This window comes from Pristiophorus japonicus, chromosome 13 (genome assembly GCF_044704955.1).
Source record: "Pristiophorus japonicus isolate sPriJap1 chromosome 13, sPriJap1.hap1, whole genome shotgun sequence".
Classification (NCBI taxonomy): Eukaryota; Metazoa; Chordata; class Chondrichthyes; family Pristiophoridae; genus Pristiophorus; species Pristiophorus japonicus.
In genome coordinates, this window is record NC_091989.1 from 4631210 (window position 1) to 4655207 (window position 23998).

Sequence of the window (23998 nt, forward strand, 5' to 3'; positions counted from 1 at the left end):
TCTGCCAATCGCCTTAAATCCGTGTCCTCTGGTTCCCGACCCTTCCACCAATGGGAACAGTTTCTCTCCATCTACTCTGTCCAGATCCCTCATGATTGTGAACACCTCGATCAAATCTCCTCTCAACCTTCTCTGCTCCAAGGAGAACAACCCCAGCTTCTCCAGTCTATCCGCGTCACTGAAGTCCCTCATCCCTGGAACCACTTTCATCAATCTTTTCTGCTCCCTCTCTAAGGCCTTCACATCCTTCCTAAAGTGTGGTGCCCAGAATTGGACACACTGCTCCAGCTGGGGCCTAACTAGTCTTATCCTTTTTTATGTTGGAATATTGCTTTGGGGACATTTGACTGGTATGAAATCCATCTTCCAATTTGTACAGAGCACTTTTGGACATAAGAACATAAGAATGAGGAGCAGGAGTAGACCACAAGGCCCCTTGAGCCTGCTCTGCCATGCAGTAAGATCATGGCTTATCTTCGACCTCAACTCCACTTTCCCGCCTGATCCCCATATCCTTTGGTTCCCCAAAATCGATTGATCTCAGCCTTGAATATACTCAACGACTGAGCCTCCACAGCTCTCTGGGGCAGAGGATTCCAACGATTCACCACCCTCTGAGTGAAGAAATTCCTCCTCATCTCAGTCCTAAATAGCCGACCCCTTATCCTGAGACTGTGTGACCCCTGGTTCTAGATTCCCCAGCGTCTACCCTGTCAAGCTCGCTAAGAATTCTATACATTTCAATGAGATCACCTCTTGTTCTTCTAAATCCCAGAGAGTATCGACCTAGTCTATTTGCTCTGCAATTTGTAGGTTTCATGACTTGAGACAAGAGAGTGCATGATACGTGTCTGTGCTGCAGTGGTGCTGATGTTGCATGGTAAATGCAACGTGTTGAACTTGGAGTCTGGGTGAAAGGAATTTGAGAAGCCTTGAGAAAGCTTTGCGGCCAGTCCTCTGATATGTTATTATAAAGTTGCTTTTAAAAATTGATGATAATTTATGACGAATAACAAGAATTATAGGTGGTTATTTGCAGTCTAGGTCGGGCGGGAGGCAAAACTCGAGCCGGTGTCACATTTCTTTTGAAGCATGCACTTAAACAGAAGCTCTTCACTTTTTTGCCCTGAAGCTACAGTATAGTATGATTAACTCATGTAGTCTAGTATTTTTCAGACAGTAAATAAGTTCTGATAGAATTGGTGTCAGCCGTGGCTCAGTGAACAGCACTCCTGCCCCTGGGTCAGAAGGTCGTGGGTTCAAGTCCCACTCCACAGACTCTAGCACAAAAACCTAAGCTGATACTCCCAGTGCAGTGCTGAGGGAGTGCTGCACTGTCGGAGGTGTCATCTTTTGGATGAGACGTTAAACCGAGGCCCCGTCTGCTCTCTCAGGTGGATGTAAAAGATCCCATGGAACTATTTCGAAAAAGAGCAGGGGAGTTCTCCCTGATGTCCTGGGGCCAATATTTATCCCTCAATCAACATCACTAAAACAGATTATCGGGTCATTGTCACAGTGTGGGAGCTTGCTGTGCGTAAATTGGCTGCCACGTTTCCCACATTACAACAGTGACTATACTCCAAAAGTATTTAATTGGCTGTAAAGCGCTTGGGGACATCCGGTGGTCGTGAAAGGCGCTATAGACATAAGAACATAAGAACATAAGAACATAAGAATTAGGAACAGGAGTAGGCCATCTAGCCCCTCGAGCCTGCTCCGCCATTCAACAAGATCATGGCTGATCTGGCCGTGGACTCGGCTCCATTTACCCGCCCTCTCCCCGTAACCCTTAATTCCCTTATGCAAGTCTTTCTTTTATTTCACAATCCGAGACTGATTGATTTACCTGGTTATTCATGAAGTAGATGCGGGAAGAATGTTCCCGATGTTGGGCAAGTCCAGAATCAGGGGACATAGTCTTAGGATAAGGGGTAGGCCATTTAGGACTGAGATGAGGAAAAACTTCAGTCAGAGAGTTGTTAACCTGTGGAATTCCCTGCCGCAGAGAGTTGTTGATGCCAGTTCATTGAATATATTCAAGATGGAGTTAGATATGGCCCTTACGGCTAAAGGGATCAAGGGGTATGGAGAGAAAGCAGGAAAGGGGTACTGAAGGAATGATCAGCCATGATCTTATTGAATGGTGGTGCAGGCTCGAAGGGCCGAATGGCCTACTCCTGCAACTATTTTCTATGTTTCTATGTAAAAGCAGAAAAGTCTGGAAGTGCACAGTAGGAGTATCAGCACCTGAAAAAGGGGAAAAACAAAGATTAACATTTTGACTAGAGGCTGTTCATGGTTCGATTTGTCTCCTTACCTAAATCTGCCCTGGTGTTGTATCATGTTTTTAAATCTTTCTGCAAAACAGCTATGATGTTAAAAGGATTTGTGTTTGCACATTTTTAACCTTCCTCACCTATTTTGTTTGATTGCTCGAGTAGAGAATTGTAAGCTGCCTATAAATTACTATTTGTGTTCTTCATGTATGAACAGCTAACACATTTGGATCATATTTCTCCATCCACTATGTATTTTAAAATAAACGGGTTACCAGACATTAAAATAGCACACAGTAAGTTATAGTCTGATGTATTCAATTGAACTATATCTTACTAGAACTTTTTATAAGTGCGAGCTATTTTTCATATAGCTAAACAAGTTCATAAGGAAGTATAATTTTTTTCTTGATTATAGAAAGCTTCAGGAAAAGAAGCAGTTGAATTATGCCGAGGCGCAGGGTTACTTTGAGTTCCTTCAGTTGCCCTGGCCTAGATTTCTATTCTTTTCCGAAGTTTTAATGTGGAGTAACATCTTGTCTAATATACCGTTTTTAAAATTTGTTCCTGGGATGTGGGCGTCGCTGTCAAGGCCGGCATTTATTGCCCATCCCTAATTGCCCTTTGAGAAGGTGGTGGTGAACCGCCTTCTTGAACCGCTGCAGTCCGTGTGGTGAAGGTGCTCCCACAGTGCTGTTAGGGAGGGAGTTCCAGGATTGTGACCCAGCGACGATGAAGGAACGGCCGATATATTTCCAAGTCGGGATGGTGTGTGTGAAATCAATGTGATGAAATGTTTCCTGTTTTTTTGTTCCCCCCCTTCCCTGATGTGGAAGCATTGTTACACTCCATACCAAACATCTTAGCACAACTAAACCACCAAGATTTCCTCTGCATGCTAGTTGCTGCAAATAAATGTGATCATGAAGAATGGGTTTATGATTTTGTTACGCATCACACGGAGCAGAAATATTCCTCTTTTCCCGCACCCCCCTCCGCCCAGGAGTGCAGTAGAAATGGCACAGTAGAATCTTGCTGAGACAATGTTCTGCTCAATCCAATTCCTTCAGAGGGTGGTGAATCTTTGGAAATCTCTACCCCAGAGAGCTATGGATGCTCAGCTGTTGGGTGTATTCAAGACTGAGATCGATTGGATACTAAAGGAACCAAAGGATATGGGGAGAGTGCAGCAAGGTGGAGTTGAGGTCAAAGACCAGCCACGATCTTGTGTTTCAATGAGATCCCCTCTCATTCTTCTAAACTCTAGAGAATATAGGCCTAGTCTCCTCAATCTCTCCTCAAAGGACAATCCCCCATCCCAGGAATCAGTCTACAAATAACCATTTTTGAAATATTTGTTCACGTATTTTATAACGTGGGTTAAGTCTACCCTTGAATCTCCTCCTTGCTAGGCGGCACAAGAACTCAACCCAGACAGGACATCTCACAATCACTGCAGACCCAGCGGGCTCCTCCCCACTTGCAGTGACTCTGCTTGGGAGCGGGGTAGTGTGGGGCATTTTAACCCCCAACCTTTCCATTTGCACGTTGCACAAAGGAAATCATTCGAGACCTTTTGGCCATCTGTTTCCTGCAGCGGTGCGATCGTTCAAATAAACTGCTCGACAAGTGTCTACAATAAAGCACAGGGGAATTTTTATATAAATCCATCACCCAGAGAAATTTCCCACATGTCATAAGCTGCGTATAGCAAGGCCATTCAAATATAGTAACATTGACAATGAAGTATTCACGTTGGAATTGATTGTTGTTTTACAGAGAGTGAAAAGCCAGAATTGGAAGACGAGTTGCCGGACTGTGGAAGGAATACCATGGCTGAGCCAGACTATATAGACGACGAGGATAGCGCTGAACTCATTAAACCCAGAAAACTGATCAATCCTGTCAAAACATCAAAAAATCACCAGGACCTCCACAGAGAGCTGATAATTAACCAGAAAAGGTAGATAAATGATTGTGTCTGAATTATACTATAACTGGGATTCCCTCCCTAATCCTCTCTGCTTCTCTCCCTCTATTTCCTCCAGCCCCCCCCCCCCCGCCCGAAATGTCTGCGCTCCTCTAATTCTGCCCTCTTGAGCATCCCTGATTATAATCGCTCCACCATCGGTGGCCGTGCCCCAAGCTCTGGAACTCCCTCCCGAAACCTCTCCGCCTCTCTACCTTTCTTTCCTCCTTCAAGACGCTCCTTAAAACCTGCCTCATTGACCAAGCTTTTGTTCACCTGCTCTAATATCTCCTTGTGTGGCTCGGTGTCAAATTTTTAGAACAGAAGAACATAAATAGGAGAAGGAGTAGGCTATACGGCCCCTCGAGCCTGCTCCGTCATTCAATGACTACCTCAATTCGACCTCAACTCCACTTTCCCACTTGATCCCTCTAGACTCCAGAACTCTCTCGATCTCGGTCGGCCTTGAATATATTCAGAGACTCAGCATCCACAGCCTCCTCACAGAATTTTGCTTGATAACGCTCTTGTGAAGAATCTTGCGACGTCTTTACTACGTTAATGGTGCTATATAAATGCAAGTTGTTGTTGTAGTCTCTCTCGCTTTCTCTCTCTCTCTCCTCCCCCCATTGGGTAAGTGTTAGTGGCCAGATAATGAATACACTTGCAGTTACAAGTTGTCCCTGCAACGTGAAAAGGCTTCCTCCTGGATTGGGGGAAGTTGCAGGAACAGAGCAGACCATCCTGCTTTGAGTGATAATTAAAACCAACAGAGAAGCTGGTCTGAGGGCTCCATGGGTGGATACACGGCCCGGTGTGGGACTGACTCCCACAGACCAGGGTCGGCCCAGGGCTGTGCTCAGTCAGCCGGTCTCCACCAAACTCTCACTCTGCAATCAGCCTCGCCTTCGCCTATGCTTAGCAACGCCTCCATTTCAAAATTCTCATCCTTGTTTTCAAATCCCCCCCCCATGGCCCTCGCCCCTCCCTATCTCTGTAATCCCCTCCAGCCCCACAACTCCCCCTGAGATCTCTGCACTCCTCTAATTCTGCCCTCTTGAGCATCCTTGATTATAATCGCTCCACCATCGGTGGCCGTGCCTTCAGCTGCCTGGGCTCCAAGCTCTGGAACTCCCTGCCTAAACCTCTCCACCTCTCTACCTCTCTTTCCCCCTTCAAGATGCTCCTTAAAACCTACCTCTATGACCAAGCTTTTGGTCATCTGTCCTAATTTCTTGTGTGGTTCGGTGTCAACTTTATTTGTTTTGTCTTAAACGCTCCTGTGAAGTGTCTTGGGATGTTTTACTATGTTAAAGGCGCTATATAAATGGAAGTTGTTGTTGCTGATGAAGGAGAAGACAACTGAAGTGAGGGTCCACAGTTGCTGTATTCTATTGTTCTTGCTGTGAAAATGCTGTTTTTAATACTGAGAATATCTTTTAAAATGAACCAGTTTCAATTGAGTTATTTAGCCTGCTATGTGAACAGGGAGATATGTTCCTCCAGTCTCAAAATAAAAGAAAAAGCAGAGAAAATTTGTGCTGCATGAACTGCTGCACTGTTGCTTCCACTCTTGTACAGCGATGTGATGTACTGTGTGGAGGAGTAGGTGTGGTGTCTGACCAGTGAATCAGCTGGTGCTTACCTCATCGTGTGCTAACTCCAGCTGGTGCTGCCTGTGTGCCAGGAACCTCCTGTCTTCTTCCAGCTGCTGCATGTGCCGGCTTGTTTCGGTGGCTTCTCCTGACTGTCTCTCTTTCCCAGAGGGAGCCGCAAGCAGGGAATTATCAGCGACTTGAGTCACCTGCTGTCCATCTCCCCCGCCCCTCCCCCACCCTCCCCCTCGGCTTCCAGCTGCTGGAGTCTGGGTCCCCCCCGTGGGGCAATGCTTTGTTCGAAAACTACAGACCACTGCGCATCCCACCGAGTCATGTGAGCCCCTCCCTCATGGCTCTCTGAAGACCGTCTCCAAGTGCCAACTCTTGTGTGATCACCCCGACTGCTTTCAAAGCGCCTGAGGGGGTCGGGGCGGAATTTTCCTGAGTGTTTTTTTTCCCCCCACCGTCTTGGCTTTTGCTTTGGTTTTTTTTTGCTTCTCCCGGAAGGAGAGAGGAGAGAGGAGAGAGGAGAGAGGAGAGAGGAGAGAGGAGAGAGGAGAGAGGAGAGAGGAGAGAGGAGAGAGGAGGGAGGAGGGAGGAGGGAGGAGGGAGGAGGGAGGAGGGAGGAGGGAGGAGGGAGGAGAGAGGAGAGAGGAGAGAGGAGAGAGGAGAGAGGAGAGAGGAGAGAGGAGAGAGGAGAGAGGAGAGAGGAGAGAGGAGAGAGGAGAGAGGAGAGAGGAGAGAGGAGAGAGGAGAGAGGAGAGAGGAGAGAGGAGAGAGGAGAGAGGAGAGAGGAGAGAGGAGAGAGGAGAGAGGAGGGAGGAGGGAGGAGGGAGGAGGGAGGAGGGAGGAGGGAGGAGGGAGGAGGGATGGGGCAGGGCTGTAGCAAATGGCGTCGGGATGATCCATCCCAGCTGGTCCTTTCCTGCCATCAATTTCATGTGTCATAAGAATTAGGAGCGGGAGTCGGCCATTCAGCCCCTCGAGCCTGCTCCGCCATTCAATAAGATCATGGCTGATCTCCGACCTCAACTCCACTTTCCCGCCCGATCCTCATATCCCTTGATTCCCCTCGACTCCAAAAATCTATCGATCTCAGCCTTGAATATACTCAACGACTGAGCCTCCACAGCCCTCTGGGGCAGAGAATTCCAAAGATTCACCACCCTCCGAGTGAAGAAATTCCTCCTCATCTCAGTCCTAAATGGCCGACCCCTTATCCTGAGACTGTGACCCCCAGCCCGGGGGAAACATCCTCCCTGCATCTACCCTGACAATCCCCCTCAGAATTTTGCATGTTTCAATGAGATCACCTCTCATTCTTCTAAACTCCAGAGTATAGGCCCAATTTATTCAACAATAACGACTCAATGCCCGATTCACAGACAGGAAGGAAGCATCACAGCGATACACTCCGCTATTCCTGACAAAATTATCTGGCGTAACCATCTCCATGTAAAATGGAAATTGTTGCTCTACAGTTACACCAGCTGTACAAAGTGGCAGTTGTCTGTTCACAACCTTGTTGTCATATTTGACCCTGAAATGAGCTTCCGATCATACATCCGCAGCATAACTAAGACCGCCTATTTCCACCTCCATAACATCGCCCGTCTCAGCCCTGCCTCAGCTCATCCGCTGCTGAAGCCCTCATCCATGCCTTTGTTATATCCAGACTTGACTATTCCAACGCACTCCTGGCTGGCCTCCTACATTCTACCCTGCGTAAACAAGAGGTGATCCAAAACTCGGCTGCCCTGTGTCCAAACTTGCACCGTCCTGCTCACCCATACCCCTGAACTCACTGACCAACATTGGCTCCTGGTTAAGAAATGCTTCAATTTCAAAATTCCCATCCTTATTTTCAAATCCCTCCATGGCCCTCGCCCCTCCCTATCTCTGTAATCTCCTCCCGCCCCACAACCCCCCGAGATGTCTGCGCTTCTCTAATTCTGCCATCCTGAGCATCCCTGATTATAATCGCTCAACCATTGGTGGCCGTGCCTTCTGTTGCCTGGGCCCCAAGCTCTGGAGCTCCCTCCCTAAACCTCTCCGCCTCTCTACCTCTCTTTCCTTCTTTAAGACACTCCTTAAAACCTCCTGCTTTGACCAAGCTTTTGGTCACCTGTGCGAATTTCTACTTATGCGGCTCGGTGTCAAATTTTTTATCTCACAATACTCCTGTGAAGCGCCTAGGGACGTTTCATAAGAACATAAGAATTAGGAACAGGAGTAGGCCATCTAGCCCCTCGAGCCTGCTCCGCCATTCAATAAGATCATGGCTGGTCCTGATGAAATGCATCCCAGGGTATTAAAAGAGATGGCGGAAGTTATAGCAGATGCATTCGTTATAATCTACCAAAATTCTCTGGAATCTGGAGAGGTACCAGCGGATTGGAAAGCAGCTAATGTAACGCCTCTGTTTAAAAAAGGGGGCAGACAAAAGGCAGTTAACTTTCGGCCGGTTAGTTTAACATCTGTAGTGGGGAAAATGCTTGAAGCTATCATTAAGGAAGAAATAGCGGGACATCTAGATAGGAATAGTGCAATCAAGCAGACGCAACATGGATTCATGAAGGGGAAATCATGTTTAACTAATTTACTGGAATTCTTTGAGGATATAACGAGCATGGTGGATAGAGGTGTACCGATGGATGTGGTGTATTTAGATTTCCAAAAGGCATTCGATAAGGTGCCACACAAAAGGTTACTGCAGAAGATAAAGGTACACGGAGTCAGAGGAAATGTATTGGCATGGATAGAGAATTGGCTGGCGAACAGAAAGCAGAGAGTCGGGATAAATGGGTCCTTTTCGGGTTGGAAATCGGTGGTTAGTGGTGTGCCACAGGGATCGGTGCTGGGACCACAACTGTTAACAATATACATAGATGACCTGGAAGAGGGGACAGAGTGTAGTGTTACAAAATTTGCAGATGACACAAAGGTTAGAGGGAAAGCGGGTTGTGTAGAGGACACAGAGAGGCTGCAAAGAGATTTAGATAGGTTAAGCGAATGGGCTAAGGTTTGGCAGATGGAATACAATGTCGGAAAGTGTAAGGTCATCCACCTTGGAAAAAAAATAGTAAAAGGGAATATTATTTGAATGGGGAGAAATTACAATATGCTGAGGTGCAGAGGGACCTGGGGCTCCTTGTGCATGAATCCCAAAAAGTTAGTTTGCAGGTGCAGCAGGTAATCAGGAAGGTGAATGGAATGTTGGCCTTCATTGCGAGAGGGATGGAGTACAAAAGCAGGGAGATCCTGCTGCAACTGTAAAGGGTATTGGTAAGGCCGCACCTGGAGTACTGCGTGCAGTTTTGGTCACCTTACTTAAGGAAGGATATATACTGGCTTTGGAGGGGGTACAGAAACGATTCACTAGGCTGATTCTGGAGATGAAAGGGTTACCTTATGATGATAGATTGAGTAGACTGGGTCTTTACTCGTTGGAGTTCAGAAGGATGAGGGGTGATCTTATAGAAACATTTAAAATCATGAAAGGGATAGACAAGATAGAGGCAGAGAGGTTGTTTCCACTGGTCGGGGAGACTAAAACTAGGGGGCACAGCCTCAAAATACGGGGGAGCCAATTTAAAACCGAGGTGAGAAGGAATTTCTTCTCCCAGAGGGTTGTGAATCTGTGGAATTCTCTGCCCAAGGAAGCAGTTGAGGCTAGCTCATTGAATGTATTCAAATCACAGATAGATAGATTTTTAACCAATAAGGGAATTAAGGGTAATGGGGAGCGGGCGGGTAAGTGGAGCTGAGTCCACGGCCAGATCAGCCATGAGCTTGTTGAATGGCGGAGCAGGCTCGAGGGGCTAGATGGCCTACTCCTGTTCCTAATTCTTATGTTCTTATTCTGATCTGGCTGTGGACTCAGCTCCACTTGGCCGCCTGCTCCCCATAACCCTTAATTCCCTTATTGGTTAAAAATCTATCTATCTGTGATTTGAATACATTCAATGAGCTAGCCTCAACTGCTTCCTTGGGCAGAGAATTCCACAGATTCACAACCCTCTGGGAGAAGAAATTCCTTCTCAACTCGGTTTTAAATTGGCTCCGCCGTATTTTGAGGCTGTGCCCCCTAGTTCTAGTCTCCCCGACCAGTGGAAACAACCTCTCTACCTCTATCTTGTCTCTCCCTTTCATTATTTTAAATGTTTCCATAAGATCACCCCTCATCCTTCTGAACTCCAATGAGTAAAGACCCAGTCTACTCAATCTATCATCATAAGGTAACCCTTTCATCTCCAGAATCAGCCAAGTGAATCGTTTCTGTACCCCCTCCAAAGCCAGTATATATCCTTCCTTAAGTAAGGTGACCAAAACTGCACGCAGTACTCCAGGTGCGGCCTTACCAATACCCTTTACAGTTGCAGCAGGACCTCCCTGCTTTTGTACTCCATCCCTCTCGCAATGAAGGCCAACATTCCATTCGCCTTCCTGATTACCTGCTGCACCTGCAAACTAACTTTTTGGGATTCATGCACAAGGACCCCCAGGTCTCTCTGCACCTCAGCATGTTGTAATTTCTCCCCATTCAAATAATATTCCCTTTTACTGTTTTTTTTTCCAAGGTTGATGACCTCACATTTTCCGACATTGTATTCCATCTGCCAAACCTTAGCCCATTCGCTCAACCTATCTAAATCTCTTTGCAGCCTCTCTGTGTCCTCTACACAACCCGCTTTCCCACTAATCTTTGTCATCTTTTGTTACACTACACTCTGTCCCCTCTTCCAGGTCACCTATGTATATTGTAAACAGTTGTGGTCCCAGCACCGATCCCTGTGGCACATTGCTAACCACCAATTTCCAACCTGAAAAGGACCCATTTATCCCGACTCTCTGCTTTCTGTTAGCCAGCCAATTCTCGATCCATGCTAATACATTTCCTCTGACTCCGCGTACCTTTATCTTCTGCAGTAACCTTTTGTGTGGCACCTTATCGAATGCCTTTTGGAAATCTAAATACACAATGTCCATCGGTACACCTCTATCCACCATGCTCGTTATATCCTCAAAGAATTCCAGTAAATTGGTTAAACATGATTTCCCCTTCATGAATCCATGTTGCGTCTGCTTGATTGCACTATTCCTATCTAGATGTCCCGCTATTTCTTCCTTAATGATAGCTTCAAGCATTTTCCCCACTACAGATGTTAAACTAACTGGCCTATAGTTACCTGCCTTTTGTCTGCCCCCTTTTTTAAACAGAGGCGTTATAATAGCTGCTTTCCAATCCGCTGGTACCTCCCCAGAGTCCAGAGAATTTTAGTAGATTATAACTAATGCATCTGCTATAACTTCCGCCATTTCTTTTAATACCCTGGGATGCATTTCATCAGGACCAGGGGACTTGCCTACCTTGAGTCCCATTAACCTGTCCAGCACTACCCCCCTGGTGATAGTGATTGTCTCAAGGTCCTCCCTTCCCACATTCCCGTGACCAGCAATTTTTGGCATGGTTTTTGTGTCTTCCACTGTGAAGACCGAAGCAAAATAATTGTTTAAGGTCTCAGCCATTTCCACATTTCCCATTATTAAATCTCCCTTCTCATCTTCTAAGGGACCAACATTTACTTTAGTCACTCTCTTCTGTTTTATATATCGGTAAAAGCTTTTACTATCTGTTTTTATGTTTTGAGCAAGTTTACTTTCGTAATTTATCTTTCCTTTCTTTATTGCTTTCTTAGTCATTCTTTGCTGTCGTTTAAAATTTTCCCAATCTTCTAGTTTCCCACTAAACTTGGTCACCTTATACACATTGGTTTTTAATTTGATACTCTCCCTTATTTCCTTGGTTATCCACGGCTGGTTAACCCTTCTCTTACCGCCCTTCTTTTTCACTGGAATATATTTTTGTTGAACACTATGAAAGAGCTCCTTAAAAGTCCTCCACTGTTCCTCAATTGTGCCACTGTTTAGTCTGTGTTTCCAGTCTATTTTAGCCAACTCTGCCCTCATCCCACTGTAGTCCCCTTTGTTTAAGCATAGTACGCTCATTTGAGACACTACTTCCTCACCCTCAATCTGTATTACAAATTCAACCATACTGTGATCACTCATTCCTAGAGGATCTTTTACTAGGAGATCGTTTATTATTCCTGTCTCATTACACAGGACCAGATCTAAGATAGCTTGCTCCCTTGTAGGTTCTGTAACATACTGTTCTAAGAAACAATCCCGTATGCATTCTTTGAATTCCTCCTCAAGGCTACCCCGTGCGATTTGATTTGACCAATCGATATGTAGGTTAAAATCCCCCATGATTACTGCCGTTCCTTTTTCACATGCCTCCATTATTCCCTTGATTATTGCCCGCCCCACCGTGATATTATTATTTGGGGACCTATAAACTACACCCACCAGTGACTTTTTCCCCTATCTCTAATCTCCACCCACAATGATTCAACATTTTGTTCATTAGAGCCAATATCATCTCACAACTGCCCTGATGATATCATTTATTAACAGAGCTACCCCACCTCCTTTCCCCCCTTGTCTATCCTTCCGAATTGTCAGATACCCCTGTATGTTTAATTCCCAGTCTTGGCCACCCTGCAACCACGTTTCTGTAATGGCCACCAAATCATACCCATTTGTAATGATTTGTGCCGTCAACTCATTTACTTTATTTCGAATGCTGCCTGTGTTTAGGTAGAGTGTTTTAATACTAGTTTTAAACCATGATTTTTAGTTTTGACCCCTCCTGCAGCCCCCTTATATTCATACATATTGTCCCTTCCTATCACCTTGTGGTTTACACTTACCCCAGTGCTACTCTGCTTTGTTGCCTCCTGCCTTTTGCATTCTTTCTTGGGGTCCTGTTCATCTGAGCTCTCACCCACTCTAACTAACTCAGAGCTCTCTCCTGGGTTCCGGATACTTCTCTCGCATTGAGGCACCGAGCTTTCAGGCTTGCGTTAAAGGTGCTATATAAATACATGTTGCTCCTGCAGGTACAGGAATGCACATTTTGTTTGGAGAGTTTGATTTCTGGTTTTGGTCAGTTAATGAGTCACCAGGTTAAATGGCCAAGCTTTGCATTACCAGGTGTCTGAACCACAGGAATTTGAGGCTGGTCCCGTAAACATTTGTCTGTATTTGAATGGTATGAAACAGCAGACGATCTGTGTAATAAGTGTTTCCGTTTGTTTACATCTTCTGTTCCAACACATCCACGTTACAAGATCTAGACACAGCTCATTAAGCCACGTTCAAAGAGAGCATGGGGTGAGCGATCAGGCTGCAGTACCAAACCGAAGCTCTGATCACAACTCCTTTCAAGTCCGGTTCAAAGTCGGGAGCAGAGAATCGCTGAATTTACCCTTCTGACTTCACCTGTTTACTACAACATGTCCATTCCCAATGAGCAAAGTGCAGCTCTTTCATGCATTTGCAGCAGATTATTCCAGTAAATGCACCTACCCAAAAGCTCCCCAAAACCATGGTGATCTTCCACTTAAACAGTGTGTGACTATGATTGCATTTCTATTCACATAGACTGCAATCAAATGATGAGGTCTTGCCTCTCCCAGAGAGATTATGAGATGGCCCAGGCTAGACCATGGCCCATCAAAGTTCAATTCACTTCAGCCCACAAGCCATCATGGCCCAGAATTTGCGTTGGGTAATCACGGCGAACTCTGTGTTCACTGTCATTGCCCCTCTGAAACGGCCCACGACTTCAGGATTTAGCACATGTGTGTCATAAGAACATAAGAATTAGAAACAGGAGTAGGCCATCTAGCCCCTCGAGCCTGCTCCACCATTCAACAAGATCATGGCTGATCTGGCCGTGGACTCAGCTCCACTTACCCGCCCGCTCCCCATAACCCTTAATTCCCTTATTGGTTTAAAATCTATCTATCTGTAACTTGAATACATTCAATGAGCTAGCCTCAACTATTTCCTTGGGAAGAGAATTCCACAGATTCACAACCCTCTGGAAGAAGAAATTCCTTCTCAACTCGGTTTTAAATTGGCTCCCCCGTATTTTGAGGCTGTGCCTCCTAGTTCTAGTCTCCCCGACCAGTGGAAACAACCTCTCTGCCTCTATCTTGTCTATCCCTTTCATTATTTTAAATGTTTCTATAAGATCACCCCTCATCCTTCTGAACTCCAACGAGTAAAGACCCAGTCTACTCAATCTATCATCATAAGGTAACCCCCTCATCTCCGGAATCAGCCTCGTGAATCGTCTCTGTACCCCCTCCAAAGCTAATATATCCTTCCTTAAGTAAGGTGACCAAAACTGCACGCAGTACTCCAGGTGCGGCCTCACCAATACCTTGTCTAATCGCAGAAACCCTGAAGTTCCATTCAATCATTCGCTACTCCGCCACTGCCTGTGCTATGGGCGCCCCCTCCCCACCACACACAGCTGGCAATCAATGAAATCTGTGAAATTGACACAAACTTGGGCTTTTTCGCGGTCATATCGCTGTTAAAACACCCCATTAAATGTTGAGTCTTGCTGGATTAGGTATAACTGCGGTTTTAACAGCATGTTGACAGCTAAACACAGGTTATGGCCCTGAAAAAATAATTTTTATATTTGTGGAGTGTCAAATTTCTCCATTATAATAAAAATTAAAATAATTTTTAAACTTTAAATAACTTTCTAAAGTTTGTTTATGATTATTTCAGCTTCTACCTGATCCTCGTGTCAGAAGCCCCAATTTTTATTTTGCTCTCTGCAACATTTTTTAAAAGCAGGTTCTCATTTCCTGGTTCCCTGTCTGTGAAAATTCTGCAATGTGATTGGCTGCTTTGACCGCTTGTTGACGTCACTGCAGCTCGCACGAGGGATCCCCCATTGCTGAAATCAGCTGAACGTCGAAAAAGGCAAATATCTCGCCACGGCTTTCCGCGGGGCTACCGGCGAGTGCCTTTCCCTCACCGCTGACCGCAAATGTAACAAGCCAAGCGTGGCCCCAACTGCAGGCCTGTCGGACATGTAGCACATCTCCAAGTTGGGTTGGTAGTGTTTATAAGAACATAAGAAATAGGAGTAGGAGTCGGCCATAAGGCCCCTCGAGCCTGCTCCGCCATTCAATAAGATCATGGCTGATCTGATCATGGACTCAGCTCCACTTCCCCGCCCGGTCCCCATAACCCTTATTCCCTTATTGTTCAAAAATCTGTCTATCTCCGCCTTAAATATATTCAATGACCCAGCCTCCACAGCTCTCTGGGGCAGAGAATTCCACAGGTTTACAACCCTCAGAGAAGAAATTTCTCCTCATCTCCGTTTTACATGGGCGACCCCTTATTCTTAAACTATGCCCCCTCGTTCTAGATTCCCTCACGTGGGGAAACATCCTCTCTGCATCCACCTTGTTGAGCCCCCTCAGTATCTTATATGTTTCAATAAGATCACCTCTCATTCTTCTAAACTCCAATGAGTAGAGGCCCAACCTGCTCAACCTTTCTTCATAAATCAACCCCTTCATCTCAGGAATCAACCGAGTGAACCTTCTCTGAACAGCCTCCAATGCAAGACGATGATGATGATGATAATCCCTCCTTAAATACAGAGACCAAAACTGTACGCAGTACTCCAGGTGTGACCTCACCAATACCCTGTACAGTTGTAGCAGGACTTCGCTGCTTTTATACTCCATCCCCCTTGCAATAAAGGCCAACATTCCATTGGCCTTCCTGATCACTTGCTGTACCTGCATACTAACTTTTAGTGTTTCATGCACAAGGACCCCCAGGTCCCTCTGTATTGCAGCACTTTGTAAGCTCTCTCTATTTAAATAATTTGCTTTCTTATTTTTCCTGCCAAACTGGATAACCTCACACTTTCCCACATTATACTCCATCTGCCACATTTTTGCCCGCTCACTGAGCCTTGTCTATATCCCTTTGCAGATTCTGTGTGTCCTCCTCACGACTTTGCCTTCCCACCCATCTTTCCCGTTTTCGTGTTTTCTTGTGCCGCATGCGTAACTTGTGGACTGTTTGCTTTATTTTCAGGGGCATTGCTCCTCAGAACAAACCCGAGCTGCAGCGGGTGATGGAGCAGAGAAAGAGAGACCAAGTCGTGAAGCAGAAGAAAGAGGAAGACGCTCAGAAAAAATCAGACTTGGAGCAGGAGTTAATGAAACGACAACAGAGGCTCGACCAGGTGGGTAAAGCAGCACTCCAAAGCGTCTAATCGACACCCCGACCTTAATGACACGAGGTGCATGTTGCGTGAGATAAAAATCTATGTCCTGTGTAATGGAAAACATCCCAGTTACAATGCACCACTTGAAGCTTTATTACTTAATTAACGCTGTATCAGTGCCAAGGTGTATAAACCCAGCCCACACTGGCTCATTCTGTATGTGGTAAAATTTCCAGCACAAAGCTGCAGAGTAGAAGACGGAATTTCAGTGTGAGATCTATGTTGAGAACGGACTGGGGATTTAGCGCCTTTCACCGGAACGTTATTTTTTGATTAATTCAAATCTAAGTTTGTAAACAGCAGGCAAATTGGAAACTATGACTTAATTGTTTGATTTGCTTGTTGCTACTAGAGATGCCCATTTGTCCTTATTGACGCAAACTGGCGTCCAAATGATCCATTTCCTGCCAAGACCGTCTCCTGAATGGTCCAATGTTTCTCCCAATTAAACACGCCACAGATTGTTTTCGAAATGCGTGCATTACTGCGGGATTGTACATTTGGTGGCATCACCTCCAGTAACCCCGAGCAGAATTTTAGCACTGGTGCTACCACAAATTAATAGCACAGGGTTTTGCATTTTTTTTTTAAAGTCACTCTTTTGGGGGAGGGAGGGGGAAGAACACTGTTGTGTGAAATTAATTCCATTGCTTTTAGTCAGTTTTAAAAGAAAAACTAGGACTTAAAACCACACTTTTGGTCATCTGCCATAATTTTTTCTTCTGTGGCTCAAAGTCAAATTCTTTTCTTATATAGCTCATTTCACGACCTCGATGTCTCAAAGCGCTTTACAGCCAATGAATTACTTTTGAAGTGCAGTCACTGTTGTAATGTGGGAACCACAGCAGCCAATTTGCGCACAGCAAGCTCCCACACAAAGCAATATGATAATGAGCAGATAATCTGTTTTAGTGATGTTGATTGAGGGATAAATATTGGCCCCAGGACACCAGGGATAACTCCCCTGATCATCTTCGAAATAGTGCCATGGGATCTTTTACATCCACTTGAGAGAGCAGACAGGGCCTCGGTTTAATGTCTTATCCGAAAGACGGCCCCTCCGACAGTGCAGCGCTCCCTCAGTACTGCACTGGGAGTGTCAGCCTAGATTTTTGTGCTCAAATCCCTGGAGTGGGACTTGAACCCACAACCTTCTGACTCAGAGGTGAGAGTGCTGCCCACTGAGCCATGAGCTGACACACTGATACAAGGTCCATCTTACACGAGATAAAATCTCTTAAGATGCTCCTGTGAAGTGCCTTGGGATGCTTTGCTACTTTAAAGGCGCTATATAAATACAAGTTGTTGTTGTTGAATGCTATAACTATGGAATAAAGGCAGCACAAGCTGGCGATGAACAACATCAGTCAGCTGTGGGACGAACGAGATAGGCTCATGGTTCTGGTGGGAACGGGGAAAGATCCACGTGAAAAACGAGCCGATCTTTTCTATCCGATATTGAGTGAGCTGTGAGCTGCTGTGGATTTCCAACATTTTGCTATTTTAAAAAAAAAAAATAATTTTTATTGTGATATTCAGCTGGTACCTTTTCCTGATCTACGAAATTATGATCCCTCTGCTGTGTAGTGGAAACCTGTGGAGAAAATTGTCGAGAAAGTTCTACAATCCTCCCAGATATCTGCGCTCCTCCACTCCAGGGACTTGAGCACAAAAATTTAAGCTGACACTCTGGTGTAGTGCTGAGGGAGCGCCGCGCTGTCGTAGGGGCAGTACTGAAGGAGTGCTGCACTGTCGGAGGGGCAGTACTGAGGGAGTGCCGCGCTGTCGGAGGGGCAGTACTGAGGGAGCGCCGCGCTGTCGGAGGGGCAGTACTGAGGGAGCGCCGCACTGTCAGAGGGGCAGTACTGAGGGAGCGCCGCACTGTCGGAGGGGCAATACTGAGGGAGCGCCGCACTGTCAGAGGGGCAGTACTGAGGGAGCGCCGCACTGTCGGAGGGGCAATACTGAGGGAGCGCCGCACTGTCGGAGGGGCAGTACTGAGGGAGCGCCGCACTGTCGGAGGGGCAATACTGAGGGAGCGCCGCACTGTCAGAGGGGCAGTACTGAGGGAGCGCCGCACTGTCGGAGGGGCAGTACTGAGGGAGTGCTGCACTGTCGGAGGGGCAGTACTGAGGGAGCGCCGCACTGTCAGAGGGGCAGTACTGAGGGAGCGCCGCACTGTCGGAGGGGCAGTACTGAGGGAGCGCCGCACTGTCGGAGGGGCAGTACTGAGGGAGTGCTGCACTGTCGGAGGGGCAGTACTGAGGGAGCGCCGCGCTGTCGGAGGGGCAGTACTGAGGGAGCGCCGCACTGTCGGAGGGGCAGTACTGAGGGAGTGCTGCACTGTCGGAGGTGCCGTCTTTCGGATGAGACGTTAAACCGAGGCCCCGTCTGCTCTCTCAGGTGGATGTAAAAAATCCCATGGCACTATATCGAAGAAGAGCGGGGAATTATCCCCGGTGTCCTGGGGCCAATATTTATCCCTCGATCAACATCACTAAAACAGATTATCTGGTCATTATCACATTGCTGTGTGTGGGAGCTTGCTGTGCGCAGATTGTCTGCCGCGTTTCCCACATTACAACAGTGACTACATTTCAAAAAGTACTTCATTGGCTGTAAAGTGCTTCGAGATGTCCGGTGGTCATGAAAGGCGCTATATAAGTGCAAGTCTTTCTTTTTCTTTCATGCCCTCTTGAGCATCCCTGATTATAATCGCTCCACCATCGGTGGCCGTGCCTTCTGTTGCCTGGGCCCCAAGCTCTGGAACTCCCTCCCTAAACCTCTTCGCCTCTCTACTCTTTACTCCTTCAAGGCACTCCTTAAAACCTACCTCTTTGCCCAACTATTATTTATTTGCCCTAATATCTCCTTGTGTGGCTCAGTGTCAAATTTTGCTTTGTAACACTCCTGTCTGTGTATATATACATATATATAAATTGTTGAGGAAGCTTTGCGAACAGGCAGGAGTTGTGGGAAGAGTTGGGATTGTATGGTGTTGGCGCGGAGGGCAGCTCCAGCTGTACCAGTGACCCTTCGATGTGATTTCAGATTGAACAGGAAAAGCTGAGCGCGGAGGAAAAGCGGGAAAATGCCCCCGAGTTTGTCAAGATGAAAGGGAACCTGCGAAGGACCAAACTCGAGGAGAGCGGGGACCTGCAGGTCTCTTAGAGGTGGGCGTGGCGTGTGGAACTCTGAACTCTGTCGAGTGGATTCTGATTTTTTTTTTCCCCAGCCACGGGGGAATGGGGACTGTGGTTCCGGCTTTGCAACAAACTCCAGCAGCATCCGAGCTTTTCGGCAAGCGGCTCCCTCTCTCGCAGCACCCTGCCCACCTGGCACCTGTGGAGGAGGGGCTCATTTTGTGCGGGACAGCTTTCAGAGTGGTGACCGACTACGGCGGGTGGGGTGGGGAAGGGTGTGGGTGGGTGGGTGGGGGGCTCTCTCCAGGCTCTTTACAAACGGATTTGATTCGAATGAGATTCTAGCGCATTTGACGGACTGGACTATTTTCTTCATTCCAGGAATATGACAAGTTTTTAAAAAATAATGGAGACCGTGTCGCTGGAAGGGGAGGATGAATCCTTGCCGCCGGGTTGACGGTGGATGAGCTGTTTGACCCACTCGTTAGCATTTACAATCGGCCAAAGCTCGTGCAGGCACTGGACAATTGAGGGGAGGGGAGGGGAGGGGAGGAGGATGAAACTGGACGTTGCCGATAACACAAGACGGGCGACTTGTGTTATCGACAACCCATTTTGCACCCCACCCTGAAGTCAACGGAAAAGGGATTCGGACGGGGTGTAAAACGCACTGCCAGTCCGCTGTGGCCAGATTCGTGCTGCCTCCCAGGTCGAATTTCACACCCTTGGACTTTTATTTATGCACTGCTGTGTGTTGCAATGGTGTTATCCTTTGGGAATATAAGCTTAGAAATTGTCATCACCACCAGTAAAATACGGTCCTTATTTGGGTCACAACTAAGTCAAAATCAAGGAGGCAATAATAATATTGGATATGAGCCACTTTTAGTTCCCTTGTCGTGAACTCTAATTACAATGAATAAAATCTGCACAGCACGGCGAGAGCATTTTGTAAGTAAACACATCACATGGTGGAATCATAGAATCACAGAAATTTACAGCACAGAATGAGGCCCATCGTGTCCACGCCGGCCGACCAAGAGCTACCCAGCCTAATCTCACTTTCCAGCTCTGGGTCTGTAGCCCTGTAGGTTACAGCACTTCAAGTGCACATCCAAGTACTTTTTAAATGTGGTGAGGGTTTCTGCCTCTACCACCCTTTCAGACAGTGAGTTCCAGACCCCCACCACCCTCTGGGTGAAAACATTTCCCTTTAAATCTCCTCCCAATTACTTTTAAATCTATGCCCTCTGGTTGTTGACCACTCTGCTAGGGGAAATAGGTCCTTCCTATCCACTCTATCCAGGCCCCTCATAATTTTATACACCTCTATAAGGTCTCCCCTCAGCCTCCTCTGTTCCAAGAAAAACAAACCCAGCCTATCCAATCTGTCCTCATAGCTAAGATTCTCCAGTCCTGGCAACATCCTCGTAAATCTCCTCTGTACCCTCTCCAGTGCAATCACATCCTTCCTGTAATGTGGTGACCAGAACTGCACGCAGTACTCCAGCTGTCGCCTAACTAGTGTTTTATACAGTTCAAGCATAACCTCCCTGCTCTTATATTTTATGCCTCGGCTAATAAAGGCAAGCATTCCATATGCTGCCTTAACCACCTTATCCACCTGGCCTGCTACCTTCAGGGATCTGTGGACCTGCACTCCAAGGTCCCTCTGTTTCTCGACACTTCTCAGTGCCCTACCATTTAATGTGTATTCCCTTTCCTTGTTAGCCCTCATAAACAAACTATGACAGAGATACAGGAGAGCAGCACTGGGCTACAGTAAATGCAGTGGATACAAAACAGTGAATTGTGGGCCCCAGAGATGTTCAAAAGAATTTAAGGTGTTGATCGAATGCATTTAAGGTATTCCTCGAGCGCTCCTTTGTCCACGTTGCAGCAGAGGTGGTAACCCTATTAAAAAAAAACGGGGTAGTGGTTCCACTCGCCGGGTGGACAGACAGATATTGGGTGAATGCACGCGGCTCTCGGTTAATCTCCGCGATGGCAGTTTCTAGGCTTTAGTCCCACGGCGATGCGGCTAGTTTTCCAGACGCGCTGGCACAAGGTGAGGTCACTCCCCGCCGACACCGACAGCCTGTGATTCTCCCTCTGGTGAGATTCCCACAACCAGCGCATCCTTTTCGAAATCTGACCCCAGTGGATAGGATTTCGACACCGTTTGTGAATCTAACAATGTGCAACAACACACAAAGCTTAGCACGCACTTCCTCTCCTCCTCCTGTCGTCCATCGGGAACCTGGACCGCTGGCCATACATTCCAACTTTTGATAAGTATTTTGAATTTTTTTTTATATTGAGTTTGCAATGTGATGGAACTAATTCTATGAAATTTGTAATGATTAAATGCTGGTATAATTGAACGATTGGTAGTTTGTCAGGCTGGTGTGCAGGAAAAGTCAAGTCTTTGACAGCACTGATTCCCACCTTGTTAATCCATCTCACTGAGCACCGTATCTGTACACGATGGGGCGTAACCCACTTGCACTCTGACCGCGACAATTAAAGGAGTGATGTGCCGTTTTGTGGAATCGATTTTTGATGTAATTCAGTAACCGTTGACGACTGTGTTTCATTTAATGGCGAGACTTTAGCGACATGAGAAAAAACAATGCGGGATGCTGGGAATCTGAACTAAAAACAGAAAATACTGGAAATACTCAACATCTGGGGAGAGAAAACAGAGTTAGCATTTCAGGGCGATGAAATGATGTCTCTAACTTTTTCCAGTTCTGTCGAAGGGTCATCAACCTGAAACGTTAACTCTGTTTCTTGCTCCACAGATGCTGCCTGACCTGCTGAGTGTTTCCAGCATTTTCTGCCTGTATTTTAGCGATACATAACTGTGCAAGGGTGTTTTTTAAAGCTGCAAAATGAATGGCCTTCTGGATGAAATTGATAAATGCACATTTTTAAATCTGATTCAGTCAACATGGAAGATCATTAATCTAAATGTAATTATCATTCAGTTCAGTTCAGTGTGATCGTATATTAGTATATCTCTCAATTTATTAATGCCTTACATAAAGCATGCATCACACTTTAAAGTGTCCATAGGGAAAAGACGTTTTTCTGATTGGCTCAAGTATTCCCGTGTCGCTGTTCCCTGTTCAAGATTTTCATCCTTGTTTTCAAATCCCTCCATGGCCCTCACCCCTCCCTATCTCTGTAATCCCCTCCAGCCCCTCAACCCCCGAGATATCTGCACTCCTCTAATTCTGCCCTCCTGAGCATCCCTGATTATAATCGCTCCACCATCGGTGGCCGTGCCTTCTGTTGCCTGGGCCCCAAACTCTGGAACTCCCTCCCTAAACCTCTCCGCCTCTCTACCTCTTTTTCCTCCTTCAAGATGCTCCTTAAAACCTACCTCTTTGAGCAAGCTTTTGGTCACCTGCCCTAAATTCTCCTTGTGCGTCTTGGTGAGAAATTTTTATCGCATAACCCTCCTGTGAAGCGCCTGGGGACGTTTCACTACGTTAAAGACGCTATATAAATACAGGTTGTTGTAAGTTGTGTGGCGCTTCAGGGTCCCGTGTAGCCCGAGACAAAATTACAGAGAACATCGCTCGGGGTCCAATAAAATAAACATTGTTAACACTTTTTATTTTTGTTTCTCAAACCCTTCTCCATACCCCTCCTATGACAGCCCAAGATTTTCCTCTTTGTGAGCATTAGTGCCGGAGATGAGCTGGTAATAATTCGCAGCTGAAGTAATACCGAATATCGGCGGCAACAGCAAAGCCCATCGCCGCCTCCAGGGGGATTGAAACGAGCAGCGGTTTTATTTTTTATTGATGGGATTGGTTCTCAAACTTCGGGGCGATGGCGGATTGCTGTACACTGCTCGGGCCCAGAAACAACTCACCTGCCACAGGTGGATTTCATGTAAACGGGGCCAATATAAGCACGAGGGAAACTGGTAAAATACGATATTAAAATTGATTATCGCATCCAAGTAACATGAGTTCTCTTAATTCTCGAAGCATTCAGACCGTGGCTGGATTGGGAGTGTGCGAGGTATGTCAGGAGTGTAGTCCTTTGTGCACACGTTCCGCCTGTGATATATTGACCCATTATTCAAATAATTCCCCGAGGCGGGACTTACAGCATCGAGCTCGGCAAATCTCTCTCAACCCAGCCAGTATTTCTGTGCAATAATTCAATTTAAATTCAAACATTTTTGAAGCTTCTCTAACTTCTAGCCATTCTCTCTCTCTCTCTGTCTCTCTCTCTCTCTCTGTCTCACTCTCTGTATCTGTGTGCGTGTCTGTCTGTCTGTCTATCTCTCTCTCTCTCTCTCTCTCTCTCTCTCTGTGTGTGTATGTGCATGTCTCTCTGTCTGTCTGTGTGTGTGTGTGTGTCTCTCTCTCTCTCTCTCTCTGTGTGTGTGTCTCTCTCTCTCTCTCTCTCTCTCTCTCTCTGTGTCTGTGTGTCTCTCTCTCTCTGTGTCTCTGTGTGTGTGTGCACGTCTGTCTGTGTGTGTCTCTCGCTCTGTCTCTATCTGTGTGTGTCTCTCTCTCTCTCTCTCTCTCTGTGTGTATATGCATGTCTCTCTGTCTGTCTGTGTGCACGTCTGTCTGTGTGTGTCTGTCTCTGTGTCTCTGTCTGTGTGTGTGTGCGTGTCTCTGTGTGTGTCTCTCTCTGTCTCTATCTGTGTGTGTGTCTCTCTCTCTCTCTCTCTGTGTATGTGCATGTCTCTCTGTCTGTCTGTGTGCACGTCTGTCTGTGTGTGTCTGTCTCTCTCTGTGTCTCTGTCTGTGTGTGTGTGCGTGTCTCTGTGTGTGTGTCTCTCTCTGTCTCTATCT

General features: G+C 46.5%; 1 protein-coding gene across 4 annotated transcripts in view; it reads left to right on the plus strand.

Annotated features, from left to right (window-relative positions):
- fam107b (family with sequence similarity 107 member B) overlaps nucleotides 1-23152 on the plus strand; it is a 170004-nt gene extending 146852 nt beyond the window's left edge. For 3 of the 4 annotated variants that reach the window (XM_070897081.1, XM_070897080.1, XM_070897079.1), the window contains 3 exons: nucleotides 4059-4242; nucleotides 15837-15987; nucleotides 19081-19427. In XM_070897081.1, coding sequence (XP_070753182.1) covers nucleotides 4112-4242; nucleotides 15837-15987; nucleotides 19081-19200 — 402 coding nt within the window. In that variant the 5' untranslated portion in view covers nucleotides 4059-4111 and the 3' untranslated portion in view covers nucleotides 19201-19427. Of the gene's footprint in view, nucleotides 1-4058; nucleotides 4243-15836; nucleotides 15988-19080; nucleotides 19428-22839 lie in introns of those variants that run through there. The other variant, XM_070897077.1, reaches the window with a different exon arrangement.
- The last annotated feature ends 846 nt before the right edge of the window (nucleotides 23153-23998 follow it).